At 47.9% G+C, this 13,185-nt stretch overlaps 1 protein-coding gene across 2 annotated transcripts in view; it reads right to left on the minus strand.

Moving 5' to 3' along the window:
- Positions 1-13,185, minus strand: part of LOC129715335 (uncharacterized) — a 41,216-nt gene that overhangs the window by 13,091 nt on the left and 14,940 nt on the right. For both annotated transcript variants that reach the window (XM_055665208.1, XM_055665207.1), the window contains exons 6-8: positions 11,137-11,301; positions 9,929-10,076; positions 9,576-9,652 (exon numbers count right to left, since the gene is read on the minus strand). In XM_055665208.1, the coding sequence (XP_055521183.1) occupies positions 9,576-9,652; positions 9,929-10,076; positions 11,137-11,301 (390 nt within the window). The remainder of the gene's footprint in view (positions 1-9,575; positions 9,653-9,928; positions 10,077-11,136; positions 11,302-13,185) is intronic.

Raw genomic sequence — 13,185 nt, forward strand, 5'->3', positions numbered from 1 at the left:
ACATCTTCAACCTGTCACTTGCCCAAGCAGCTATCCCCACGTGCCTTAAAACCACCTCCATCGTGCCGATGTCAAAACACTCCACTGCGGCGAGCCTCAACGACTTCCGCCCAGTTGCACTTGCTCCCATCATCACCAAGTGCTTTGAGTGGCTGGTCCTGGCACACTTCAAAGGCTGCCTACCTCCCACACTAGACCCCCATCAGTTCGCCTACCGCAAGAACAGGAGTACGGAGGATAATAATAATAATAATAATTTTATTTATAGAGCACTTTAAAAACAATCATAGTTGCAACAAAGTGCTGTACATCACTAATCATTGACAAAAAAGTTAATACACACCAATAATAACAATAAAAGAAATAGTAGGAAAAGACATGTAAAATAAAGAAACATTAAAAACAATAAAAACAGAAGCAAAGTCTCAGGCATGGTCAAAAGCCAAGGAGTACAAATGTGTTTTAACACTGGATTTGAAGATGGACAGTGAGGGGGCCTGTCTGATGTGCAACGGCAGGGTGTTCCAGAGTGCTGGAGCAGCAACAGAGAAGGCTCTATCCCCTCTGAGCCTCATATTAGACCTCGGTACCTCCAGGAGCAGCTGACCAGCTGACCTGAGGGACCGGGCAGGAGCGTATGGGTGGAGCAGCTCAGAGAGGTAAGGCGGGGCGAGCCCATTCAGAGATTTAAAAACAAATAACAGTATTTTAAAATGAACGCGAAAGTGCACCGGGAGCCAGTGGAGGGAGGCCAGAATTGGCGATATGTGCTCCCTCTTTTGAGTCCCTGTTAAAAGGCGAGCAGCAGCATTCCGAACCAACTGGAGACGAGCCAGTGAAGAACGAGCAACTGCAAAATAGAGCGCGTTACAGTAATCCAGCCTAGATGTAATAAAGGCATGGATTACTGTTTCAAAATGTTGCCACTCGAGAATGGGCTTCACCTTCGCCAGCTTCCTTAGGTGAAAGAAGCTGGACTTAACCACCGCGCATATTTGGCGATCTAATTTAAAGTCACTGTCCATCCTAAAACCCAGGTTCACAACTGTTGGCTTCATGTACCTTGACAATGGACCTAAATCAACAAATGGAGGTTCACGGCAGCCATTGGGATCAAATAAAATCACCTCTGTCTTCTTTTCATTAAATCCTAGAAAGTTCAGGGCCAATCAGGACTTAATGTCATCAAGACAAGACAGAAGCGATTTTACAGAAAAGGCGTCTTCCCCCCTCAGTGGCAAATAAAGTTGGGTATCATCTGCATAACAGTGGAAAGAAATGCCATGCTTTCTAAGGATGGAACCCAGAGGAAGTATGTACAGCGAGAAAAGCAGGGGACCCAGAATCGAACCCTGTGGAACCCCATATGACAGGGGAGCGGAAGAGGATTCAAACCCAGCAAGGCTAACACACATGGTTCTGTCTGCCAGATAGGACCTGAACCACCCCAGGGCACTGCCGCAGATGCCCACTAACTGCCGTAGCCGAGATAACAAAATATTATGGTCCACTGTATCAAAGGCGGCAGATAAGTCCAGCAGGACAAGAACCACACAATCTCCAGAATCATTAGCCAGGAGGATGTCATTAAAAACCCTTAGCAATGCTGACTCCGTGCTGTGCATAGTTTTAAATCCAGACTGGAAGACCTCCCGAATATCATGCTCCTCCAGGAATAGTTTCAGCTGAGCATATACAACTATCTCCAGTAATTTAGAAATAAAAGGCAATTTTGAGATGGGTCTAAAATTGGCCAGAACAGATTGATCCAGGCCAGGTTTCTTAAGTAGTGGTTGCACTACCGCATGTTTAAAACTCACGGGAACAACCCCAGAACACAAGTTGCTGTTAATAATGGTAAGAACCGACTGCCCTATACTAGGGAAAACCTCTTTAAAAAGATGAGGAGGGACCGCATCACAAGGAGAACCCGATGGCTTAATATGGGAAACCACATCCTTTAAATAGGATATAGTCACAGGCTCAAACTTGTCGAATACCACCAGGCAAGAGACCAAAACAGAAGGGTCAGAGGCAGGTGCTGAAATGTTAGCCCTTAAGGAAACAACCTTAGCAACAAAAAAGTGCAGGAAGTCATTACACATTTCAGGTGAAGCTTCCAGACAGACAGGCTGCGGGGCATTTAGAACAGAGTCAATTATTTCAAATAGCACACGTGGGTCGTGACACTTTGACACAATAATTTTAGACAGGTACTCTCTTTTGGCATTTTAAACACTGTTCTGGTAGTGACGCCAACAGTCCCGTAGAATTTGAAGTGAAACCTGTAGCCTGTCCTTCCTCCATTTTCGATCAGCTCTACGACACTCCCGTCGAGCTGTACGAGTTACGTCAATGAACCAGGGTTCGGGTTTAGCCCTCGACTTCAATGATCTTAACGGAGCCACAGTGTCCAGTATAGTTCTGCAGGAGGAATGAAACCACGAACTAATCTCCTCCGTACCAAGAGGAGTGGACGCAGAGGGGGCGCAGAGCTGATCGAAAGCAGCAGAGAACTTGCCAGCAGTAAAAGGGTTAATAGACCGACAGCGCCGAGCAGACACTACAGGTATAACTGCTTCACAGGAGAAATTGACATCAAATAATACAGGCATATGATCTGAAAACGCACTATCAGAGATTTCCAAATTCAACACAGACAAGCCATGAGAGAGAACAAGGTCCAGTGTATGTCCATGTTCGTGTGTGGGACCAGACACACACTGGCCAAAATTAAAAGAGTCAATAAGGCTAAAAAAAGTCCTTCACTAACGGCTTATCAGGACAGCACACATGGATGTTAAAGTCCCCAACCAAAAGGACACGATCATAGTTGGGCATGATCCCAGCTAGAAAATCAGATAATTCATTTACAAAGTTCTTATTATTCTTGGGCGGTCGGTAGATGACCGCACAAAGCACCGGGTTGGAGCGGCCCACTTCAAATAAAGTTGCTTCGAAACTGGAGAAAGAAGATGATAGAGGGCATTGCCTGCACTTAAAGTTATTTTTATAAACAGCCGCTGTTCCTCCTCCACGGCCCGATATCCGCGGTGAGTTGAAATAAGAGCAGCCAGCCGGCAAAAGTTCAACAAGAGCGCTGCACTCACCTGGACCCATCCAAGTCTCAGTCACACAGAGGAAATCCAGGTCACGGGAGCAGAAGAGATCCCTCAGTATAAAAGTCTTGTTTGCCAGGGATCTGGCATTCACTAAACCAATCCTGGAGGGGGATGGACTCACCAGATCAGCTGATCGCTGAGCCCGGTGCAGAGTCCTCAGGTTCCGGGGATTCACCCCGCGGTGGCGGTGGCGGGGCCGAGGAGAGCATGGCGGGCATGGCCTGTCTCACCACAGCTCCTGAACATAGGAAGGGGTGGGGACGAAGGGATCCACCTGGAAGAGTTGGTGTACCAGGTGACCTGCGTTCCTCCTACGGTGAGCCCGGCCAGTTCTCCATGCTGCAGCAGGTGGACAGCGCTCCCGATCGCTGGGGAGGAGATTGTCCGCTGACAGTTGAAGAGCACCAGGCTGAAGGCCCCGGAGATGTCCCTGAGCAAGGTGTTTCCGACGCTCAAGGCTTTCGAGGAGATTCCCACATCCTGGCCCACCCAGTTTAGACTTCACCAGTCGACCACTACGTTTGCCACGGCGACAGCGACGGCGACGGCGACGGCGACGGCGATGCTTCCTCGGGCTTAAAACCCACTCCAGGTGAGTTTGGATTCCCAAGAGGAACGGGCGCAGTGTAGTATGTCCGCGGTAAATAAAGGCACCGACATTACGTTGAATGTTCATTAGAGATGTACGGTCGTAGACCAGCAGAGACATTAGTTGTAAAACACCAACAGAATACACAAAAAACAGCGGGAGCAACAGACGGGCAGTCATAGACATCGGCGCCATCTGCATGGCACTTCACTCCTCCCTCTGCCACCTCGACAACAGAGCCACCTACGTGAGAATGCTGTTCGTCGACTTTAGCTCAGCATTCAACACCATCATCTCCTCCAAACTGAACTCAATGATCTGGGCATCAACCCCTCCCTCTGCAACTGGATATTGGACTTTCTAACCAACAGACCCCAGTCTGTTAGGTTAGACAAGCACACCTCTTCAACCCTCACTCTGAACACTGGCGTTCTACAGGGCTGTGTGCTGATCCCCCTCCTCTACTCCCTCTTCACCTACGACTGCACACCTGTACATGGTACTAACACCATCATCACCTATGCAGATGACACAACAGTGATTGGCCTCATCAGCAACAGCGATGAGTCGGCCTATAGGGTGGAGGTCCAGCTCCTAGCAGCATGGTGTGCTGACAACAACCTGGCCCTTAACAGCAAGAATACCAAGGAGCTCATTGTGGACTACAGAAGGTCTAGGGGTGGCACGCACACCCCCATCCATATTAATGGGATGGAGGTGGAACGTGTTTCCAGCTTCAGGTTTCTGGGGGTCAACATCTTTGATGACCTCTCTTGGACCCACAATTCCTCAACACTGATCAAGAAGGCTCATCAGCGTCTCTTCTTCCTGAGGAGACTAAAGAAGATCCATCTGTCTGCTCAGATTCTGGTGAACCTCTACCGCTGCACCATCAAGAGCATCCTTACTAACTGTATCACAGTATGGTATGGCAACTGCTCTGTCTCCGACAGGAAAGCACTGCAGAGCGTGGTGAAAACTGCCCGACGCATCACCGGTTCCTCACTCCCCCCCATTGAGTCTGTCGAGAGCAGGCGATGTCTGCGAAGGGTGCGCAACATTGTCAAGGACTGCTCTCACCCCAACCACAGACTGTTTATCCAGGCAGGGATTGAAGTTTCTGGATCATTGGGACTTCTTTTGGGGAAGGTGGGACCTGTACAGAAAGGATGGGTTCCACTTGAACCCGAGGGGGACCAATATCCTGGCGGGGAAAATTGCAAAGGCTACTGGGGAGACTTTAAACTAGAATGGTTGGGGCGAGGGACTCAAATAGAGAAAGCTAGTAGACAGAATGGGAGGCAGGAAGCAGAAAAGGGAAGCACTCGGGCACAAGAGAAAGAAAATAAAGGAAATAAACAGAGAAGAAGAGGCGGGGGGTTTCTTAAATGTGCATATTTTAATGCTAGGAGCATTGTAAGAAAGGTGGATGAGCTTAGAGTCTGGATAGACACCTGGAAGTATGATGTTGTGGCGATCAGTGAAACATGGTTACAGGAGGGCTGTGATTGGAAACTAAATATTCCAGGATTTCGTTGCTTCAAGTGTGATAGAATTGGAGGGGCAAGAGGTGGAGGTGTTGCATTGCTAGTCAGGGAAGATATTACAGCAGTGCTTTGGCAGGATAGATTGGAGGGCTCACCTAGGGAGGCTATTTGGGTGGAACTGAGAAGTGGGAAAGGGGTAGCAACACTTATAGGGGTGTATTATAGACCGCCAAATGGGGATCAAGAATTGGAAGAGCAAATATGTAAGGAGATAGCAGATATTAGTAGTAAGCACAAAGTAGTGATTGTGGGAGATTTCAACTTTCAACACATAGACTGGGAAACACATTCTGTAAATGGGTTGGATGGTTTGGAGTTTGTAAAATGTGTGCAGGATAGTTTTTTGCAGCAACACATAGAGGCACCTACTAGAGAAGGGGCAGTGCTGGACCTCCTGTTAGGAAATGAGACGGGACAGGTGGCGGAGGTATGCGTTGGGGAGCACTTCGGGTCCAGTGATCACAATACCATTAGTTTCAATATAATTATGGAGAGGGTCAGAACTGGACCTAGGGTTGAGATTTTTGATTGGAGAAAGGCTAACTTTGATGAGATGCGAAATGATTTAAAAGGAGTGAACTGGGACATTTTGTTTTATGGGAAGGATGTAGAAGAGAAATGGAGGACATTTAAAGGGGAAATTTTAAGAGTACAGAATCTTTATGTTCCTGTTCGGTTGAAAGGAAACAGTAAAAATTGGAAAAAAGACCTGGTTTTCAAGGGAAATTGGACACCTTGTTTGGAAAAAGAGGGAGATCTACAATAATTATAGGCAGCATGAAGTAAATGAGGTGCTTGTGGAGTATAAGGAATGTAAAAAGAATCTTAAGAAATAAATTAGAAAAGCTAAAAGAAGACATGAGGTTGCTTTGGCAAGTAAGGTGAAAGTAAATCCAAAGATTTTCTACAGCTATATTAATAGCAAAAGGATAACGAGGGATACAACTTGTCCATTGGAGAGACAGAGTGGACAGCTATCTGCAGAGCCAAAAGAGATGGGGGAGATATAACCATATAACCATATAACAATTACAGCACGGAAACAGGCCATCTCGACCCTTCTAGTCCATGCCGAACACATAATCTCCCCTAGTCCCATATACCTGCGCTCAGACCATAACCCTCCATTCCCTTCCCATCCATATAACTATCCAATTTATTTTTAAATGATAAAAACGAACCTGCCTCCACCACTTCCACTGGAAGCTCATTCCACACAGCTACCACTCTCTGAGTAAAGAAGTTCCCCCTCATGTTACCCCTAAACTTCAGTCCCTTAATTCTCAAGTCATGTCCCCTTGTTTGAATCTTCCCTACTCTCAGTGGGAAAAGCTTTTCCACGTCAACTCTGTCTATCCCTCTCATCATTTTAAAAACCTCTATCAAGTCCCCCCTTAACCTCTGCGCTCCAAAGAATAAAGCCCGAACTTGTTCAACCTTTCTCTGTAAGCCCTAACTTGTTCAACCTTTCTCTGTATTGAACAATTTCTTTTCGTCGGTATTCACCAAGGAGAAGGATGTTGAATTATGTGAGGTAATGGAAACTAGTAGAGTAGCTATGGATACTATGAGTTTCAAAGCAAAATAAGTACTGACACTTTTGAAAAATATAAAAGTGGATAAGTATCCAGGTCCTGACAGGATATTCCCTAGGACATTGAGGGAAGTTAGTGTAGAAATAGCCGGGGCTATGACAGAAATGTTTCAAATGTCATTAGCAATAGTCCCCGAGGATTGGCGTACTGTGCATGTTGTTCCATTGTTTAAAAAGGGTTCCAAGAGTAAACCTAGCAATTATAGACCTGTTAGTTTGACTTCAGTGGTGGGCAAATTAATGGAAAAGATACTTAGAGATAATATATATAAGCATCTGGATAAACAGGGTCTGATTAGGAACAGTCAGCATGGATTTGTGCCTGGAAGGTCATGTTTGACTAATCTTCTTGAATTTTTTGAAGAGGTCACAAGGGAAATTGACGAGGGTAAAGCAGTGGATGTTGTCTATATGGACTTTAGTAAGGCCTTTGACAAGGTTCCTCATGGAAGGTTGGTTAAGAAGGTTAAACTGTTGGGTATAAATGCAGGAGTAGCAAGATGGATTCAACAGTGGCTGAATGGGAGAAGCCAGAGGGTAATGGTGGATGGTTGTTTGTCGGGTTGGAGGCAGGTGACTTGTGGGGTGCCTCAGGGTTCGGTGTTGGGTCCTTTGTTGTTTGTCATGTACATCAATGATCTGGATGAATGTGTGGTAAATTGGGTTAGTAAGTATGCAGATGATACTAAGATAGGGGGTGTTGTGGATAATGAAGAGGATTTCTAAAGTCTACAGAGTGATTTAGGCCATTTGGAAGAATGGGCTGAAAGATGGCAGATGGAGTTTAATGCTGATAAATGTGAGGTGCTACACCTTGGCAGGACAAATCAAAATAGGGCGTACATAGTAAAAGGGAGGGAATTGAAGAATACAGTTGAATAGAGGGATCTGGGAATAACCGTGCATAGTTCCTTGTAGGTAGAAACTCATATAGATAGGGTGGTAACGAAAGCTTTTGGTATGCTAGCCTTTATAAATCAGAGCATTGAGTATAGAAGCTGGGATGTAATGTTAAAATTGTACAAGACATTGGTGAGACCAAATCTGGGGTATGGTGTACAATTTTGGTCGCCCAATTATAGGAAGGTTGTCAACAAAATAGAGAGAGTACAGAGGAGATTTACTAGAATGTTGCCTGGGTTTCAACAACTAAGTTACAGAGAAAGGTTGAATAAGTTAGGTTTTCAAAAGTGTCAGTACTTCTTTTACTTTGAAACTCATAGTATCCATAGCTACTCTACTAGTTTGCATTACCTCACATAATTCAACATCCTTCTCCTTGGTGAATACCGACAAAAATAAATTGTTCAATACAGAGAAATGTTGAACAAGTTAGGGCTTACAGAGAAAGGTTGAATAAATTCGGGCTTTATTCTTTGGAGCGCAGAAGGTTAAGGGGGGACTTGATAGAGGTTTTTAAAATGATGAGAGGGATAGACAGAGTTGACGTGGACAAGCTTTTCCTTTTGAGAATAGGGAAGATTCAAACAAGAGGACATGACTTCAGAATTAAGGGACAGAAGTTTAGGGGTAACATGAGGGGGAACTTCTTTACTCAGAGAGTGGTGGCGGTGTGGAATGAGCTTCCAGTGGAAGTGGTGGAGGCAGGTTCGTTTTTATCATATAAAAATAAATTGGATAGGCATATGGATGAGAAGGGAATGGAAGGTTATGGTATTAGTGCAGGCAGGTGGGACTAAGGGAAAAAAGTTGTTCAGCACGGACTTGTAGGGCCGAGATGGCCTGTTTCCGTGCTGTAATTGTTATATGGTTATATGGGAGGCCATTTAGGTGAGCAAAACCTTTACACTCAGAGAGTTGTGAATTTGTGGAATTCCCTGCCACAGAGGGCAGTGGAGGCCAAATCACTAGATGGATTTAAGAGAGAGTTAGATAGAGCTCTAGGGGCTGGTGGAATCAAGGGATATGGTGAGAAGGCAGGCATGGTTATTGATTGGGGACGATCAGCCATGATCACAATGAATGACGGTACTGGCTCGAAAAGGCCGAATGAGCTCCTCCTGCACCTATTGTCTATGCTTCTATGTTTCCAATGCACAAGTCGGCAGACAACGGGGTAAAAGGTGCTGAACGTCGCCCTCATACCAATAGCCTCCTTAGTCTATGGCTGCATCAAGCTGTGTGTAGAGCTAAAGCACGTGGGCACCAAGTGTCACTACCTGCTGCGGTTCTACCGTCCCCGGTGTTGTGACGTATGAACCTGGCTCCGATGCCACACAATGTGCCAGTTCACTGGACTTTGTCAAATCACCTGTCTGTAGACTTTAGACAAACAGCAGGGAAACAGACCCTTCTGCCCACCAAGTCTGCACCGACCAACGATCACCCTGTACACCAACATTACACACACTAAGGACAATTGTCAATGTTAACAAAGCCAATTAATCTTCAAACAAGTATGACTTTGGAGTGTGTGAGGAAACTGGAGCAACTTGAGGAAACTCACACGGTCACAGGGAAAACGTACAAACTCCGTACAGACAGCATCTGTTCCACTGCCGGATAACCCCAGGAAGCTGGAGCTTCCCCACCACACTCCATGAGAATCCAGGGCTGGAGCACGGTCTGAGTGACTGTGGGGGAACCTCTCAGGGAGTTTGGGTTCCGTGTTCATGCGAGGGGCCCTCTGGAGAGATCTGGGTCGTCAGTCTGACCCTCCCCCGACAATAACTGAGACCAAATATTGTAAACTCTAACCCTACCGTCTAACCAGCCTGGGTAATGCCCGGAGCAGTGATCCCCTGGAACGACAGTCTCCGGAATCTTCCATCCATCGGAACTGAAACAACAATCAGAGAGTCAGCCTTGTTCACCTTGAGAAAGACCCGGAATCAGGGCCATCCTGACCGCACCCCGTCCCCGTTCAACATTCCCCGGAATCCATCCTCCGTCTTCCCCGGTTTCTCTCTCCACAATGTGGGATCTCCCCATTCTCAGTATTGATGCCCCGTCCCATTGCAGCAACTGATGATCCCCATCTCCCTACATCTCCCCTTCACACGCCCCTCATTCTCCATCAGTGTCCAATTTCTCAGCAATGATCGCCTCATGTTACCTGTTAAATCTGTACCATCCCACTGCGAGATTTCTATCACCCATCTTTGTCCCACCGTTGCACTCAGTGCGGGAACAATACGTGCTCCTCCAGGGCTGATCCAGGACGGTGTGGGTCACACACGGGTCACCGAGTGCGGAGTCTGTGGCTGAGGGACAGAATGATGTTCGGTGTTAATGTCAAGTTCAGCTCATGTCCCCAGAATCTTGAGCAAAACACAAATGCTGGAGTAACTCAGGGGGCAGGCAGCATCTGTGCCAGAAATGGATAGGAGACATTTCAGGCTGGGACCCTCGATCAGAGTTGGGAATACCGTGCTGATCTGCACTTAATCTTGGGAAGCGAGGCTGGGAGATAATGGGAGAGTCAGTGGGGAAACATTTTGTGGATTGTGATCGTAAGTTTCGAGGTTACATGGATGTCCACTAATTCAGATTGTAAACGAGAGGAAGGCTGGTTTCCATAACGTAAGGCAGGACTGGGCCAAAATAGATTGGATACGGTTATTTGTGGATGAAACAATCCCTAGCAGTGGGAGTCGGTTAAATGGAGATGATGAGACTTCAGGGTAAATGTGTTCCCATTCCCGATCATCAGTGGGAGATATCACGGTGTATCTCAGTCCCCAGGGACACTGACTGTGGACAGGAGGGACACTGGGGGTCAGTGGGACATCACAGTGTATCACAGTCGAGGGGAGGTGGAGCGAGGAGGGGATCCAGGAGTGGGGGAGTGGAGGGGAGTGTCCTGGGGTAAGGGGTCTGCAAGGATGGGTTCAAGGATGAGGGGTGGGGAGGATGGATTTAGGGATGAGGGGTATGTGGGACGGGTCCAAGGGTGAAGTGGTTGCAGCGATGGGTCCAGGGTTGAGGGAGAGGGAAAGGATGGGTCCAGGAGTGAATGGTGGGTGGGACGGGTCTAGGGGTGAGGATTTATAGGGAATGGTCCCGGGGTGAGAGGGGATAGTTCCGTGAACTGAGGGGGTGGGGTGGGGGGGGGGGGGGGGAGGGTTCCATGGGCGATTCATGTGGTGGTTTGACCATGGGTTCATGACCGGTGGGGTCAATCAGGGGGGGAGGGGGATACAAGAGAGGGTGTGGGGGCAATGGACCTGAACTCTCAGCCCACTGTGTGTGTTGGTGACTCAGGACATCCCAGAATATCTCCAAAGCCCCAACAGCCCGTGTGACTGGGGAACGGGGACCTACCTGTACAATACACAACGTAGATGTAGGGTGATGGCCACAGCTGATACACCAAGTAACCGGTGCAGTTCTTCACCCTGATCTCCCGGATCCTGTTGCAGATGTTACTGTCCGCAGTGAAACAGACTGCCCTGGTCACCTCCCCGTCTCCCACACTGGGATGGGGACCTGGAATGAGGATTATAAACATTGTAAAATGTACCCGGTGCCACAGTGCGGTGGGGAATGTGAATGTGGAGACAGTGTAAGGCAGTGATCACAAGCCACAGTCGGGTCTGACCTGCCTCAGTCAGCGGTGAGTTGCTGCCCTCACCCTCCCCGCCCACACTCCCCACAGCAGCCCCTGCTCCCTGAGACCGGCTCCTGGTGCTGACACCCTAGGGTGCCGGGGTCTGGACTGGAAACACAAGCCCCACCCCTGATGGGTGCTGAATTATGAAACTAGAAACTGGAACTGACCCGTACAACTTTAATCACAAACAATCAGAAATTAAAACCAATAATCTATCTTTGTGTAAATGTTGTGTGTATTTAATTTCTCCACCTCGTTGCTGAACTGTGGGTGTCCTGAGACGGGCCCAGCTCCCTGGGAGCTGCTCCTCCACTGAAACTGCTCCGGCTCTGATCTGGAGCAGGGACAGCGGGCGGATGGGACTTCTTGAGTTGCTGGGGATTTGGTTCTGCAGAGTTGATCAAGGAATGTTACAAGAATTGGCTGGAGCAAACACCCATGGCCAAGAAAAACATTGGATGTGGGATAACGGGGAAATGTTTGTTCATGAGGTTTGAGGTGTTCCCGGGAATGTGGACTTGGTGTTAGTACGGCCCGTCGCATGGTCCTGTGCCTCAGTGATCATCCCGGTTCTGGTTCAATGATGGGGTTGGTTCAATGATGGAGTTGGTTCAATGATGGAGTTGGTTCAATGATGGAGTGGAGTTGGTTCAATGATGGAGTTGGTTCAATTATGGAGTGGTTTCAATGATGGAGTTGGTTCAATGATGGAGTTGGTTCAATGATGGAGTTGGATGGAGTTGGTTCAATGATGGAGTTGGTTCAATGATGGTGTTGGTTTAATGATGGAGCAGGTCTGATGGGTCACGATGCACATGTCGGCAGCCAACGGGGGTAAAAGGTGCTGAACGTCGCCCTCATCCCGATAGCCTCCTTAGTCTATGGCTGCATCAAGTTGTGTGTAGAGCCAAAGCACGTGGGCACCAAGTGTCACTACCTGCTGCGATTCTACCCGTCCCCGGTGTTGTGAAGGATGAGCCTGGCTCCGATGCCACACAATGTGCCAGTTCACTGGACTTTGCCAAATCACCTGTCTGTAGACTTTAGACAAACAGCAGGGAAACAGACCCTTCTGCCCACCAAGTCTGCACCGACCAACGATCACCCTGTACACTAACATTACACACACTAAGGACAATTTACAATTTTAACAAAGCCAATTAAACTTCAAACACATACGGCTTTGGAGTGTGTGAGGAAACTGGAGCACCCTGAGGAAACTCACACGGTCACAGAGAGAATGTATAATCTCCATACAGACAGCATCTGTAGTCAGTATTGAACCCGGGTCTCTAGCGCTGTAAGGCATTAACTCTACCACTGTGCCACTGTGCCGCCAGTGGAAAGGGTCTTCCAGGCCAACACCTTTGTCCATAAGTCCATCGGACAGTGGTGAGCACAGAACATCCTGCAGGCACTGCAGGAAAAGGACACGATGGATCCTGTGGCGTGGTTCCCAGTGCAGAATGCCCAGCTCGTCTGGTGAAATGGCTCATCGCCTGAACTCACCAACAAGCACCAACACCCGGCTTGGCTGGCAGTTTTATGCCCCTGTCCCACTTAGGAAACCTGAACGGAAACCTCTGGAGACTTTGCGCCCCACCCAAGGTTTCCTTGTGGTTCCCGGAGTTTGCAGGTGGTTGCCGGAGGTTGCAGGTAGTGGAAGCAGGTACGGAGACTGAGAAAAACCTCCGGGAACTGCACGGAAACCAGTTTGGGGCGCAAAGTCTCCAGAGGTTTCTGTTCAGGTTTCCTCAGTC

The sequence above is a fragment of the Leucoraja erinacea genome, unplaced genomic scaffold, assembly GCF_028641065.1.
Source record: "Leucoraja erinacea ecotype New England unplaced genomic scaffold, Leri_hhj_1 Leri_1129S, whole genome shotgun sequence".
Classification (NCBI taxonomy): Eukaryota; Metazoa; Chordata; class Chondrichthyes; order Rajiformes; family Rajidae; genus Leucoraja; species Leucoraja erinaceus.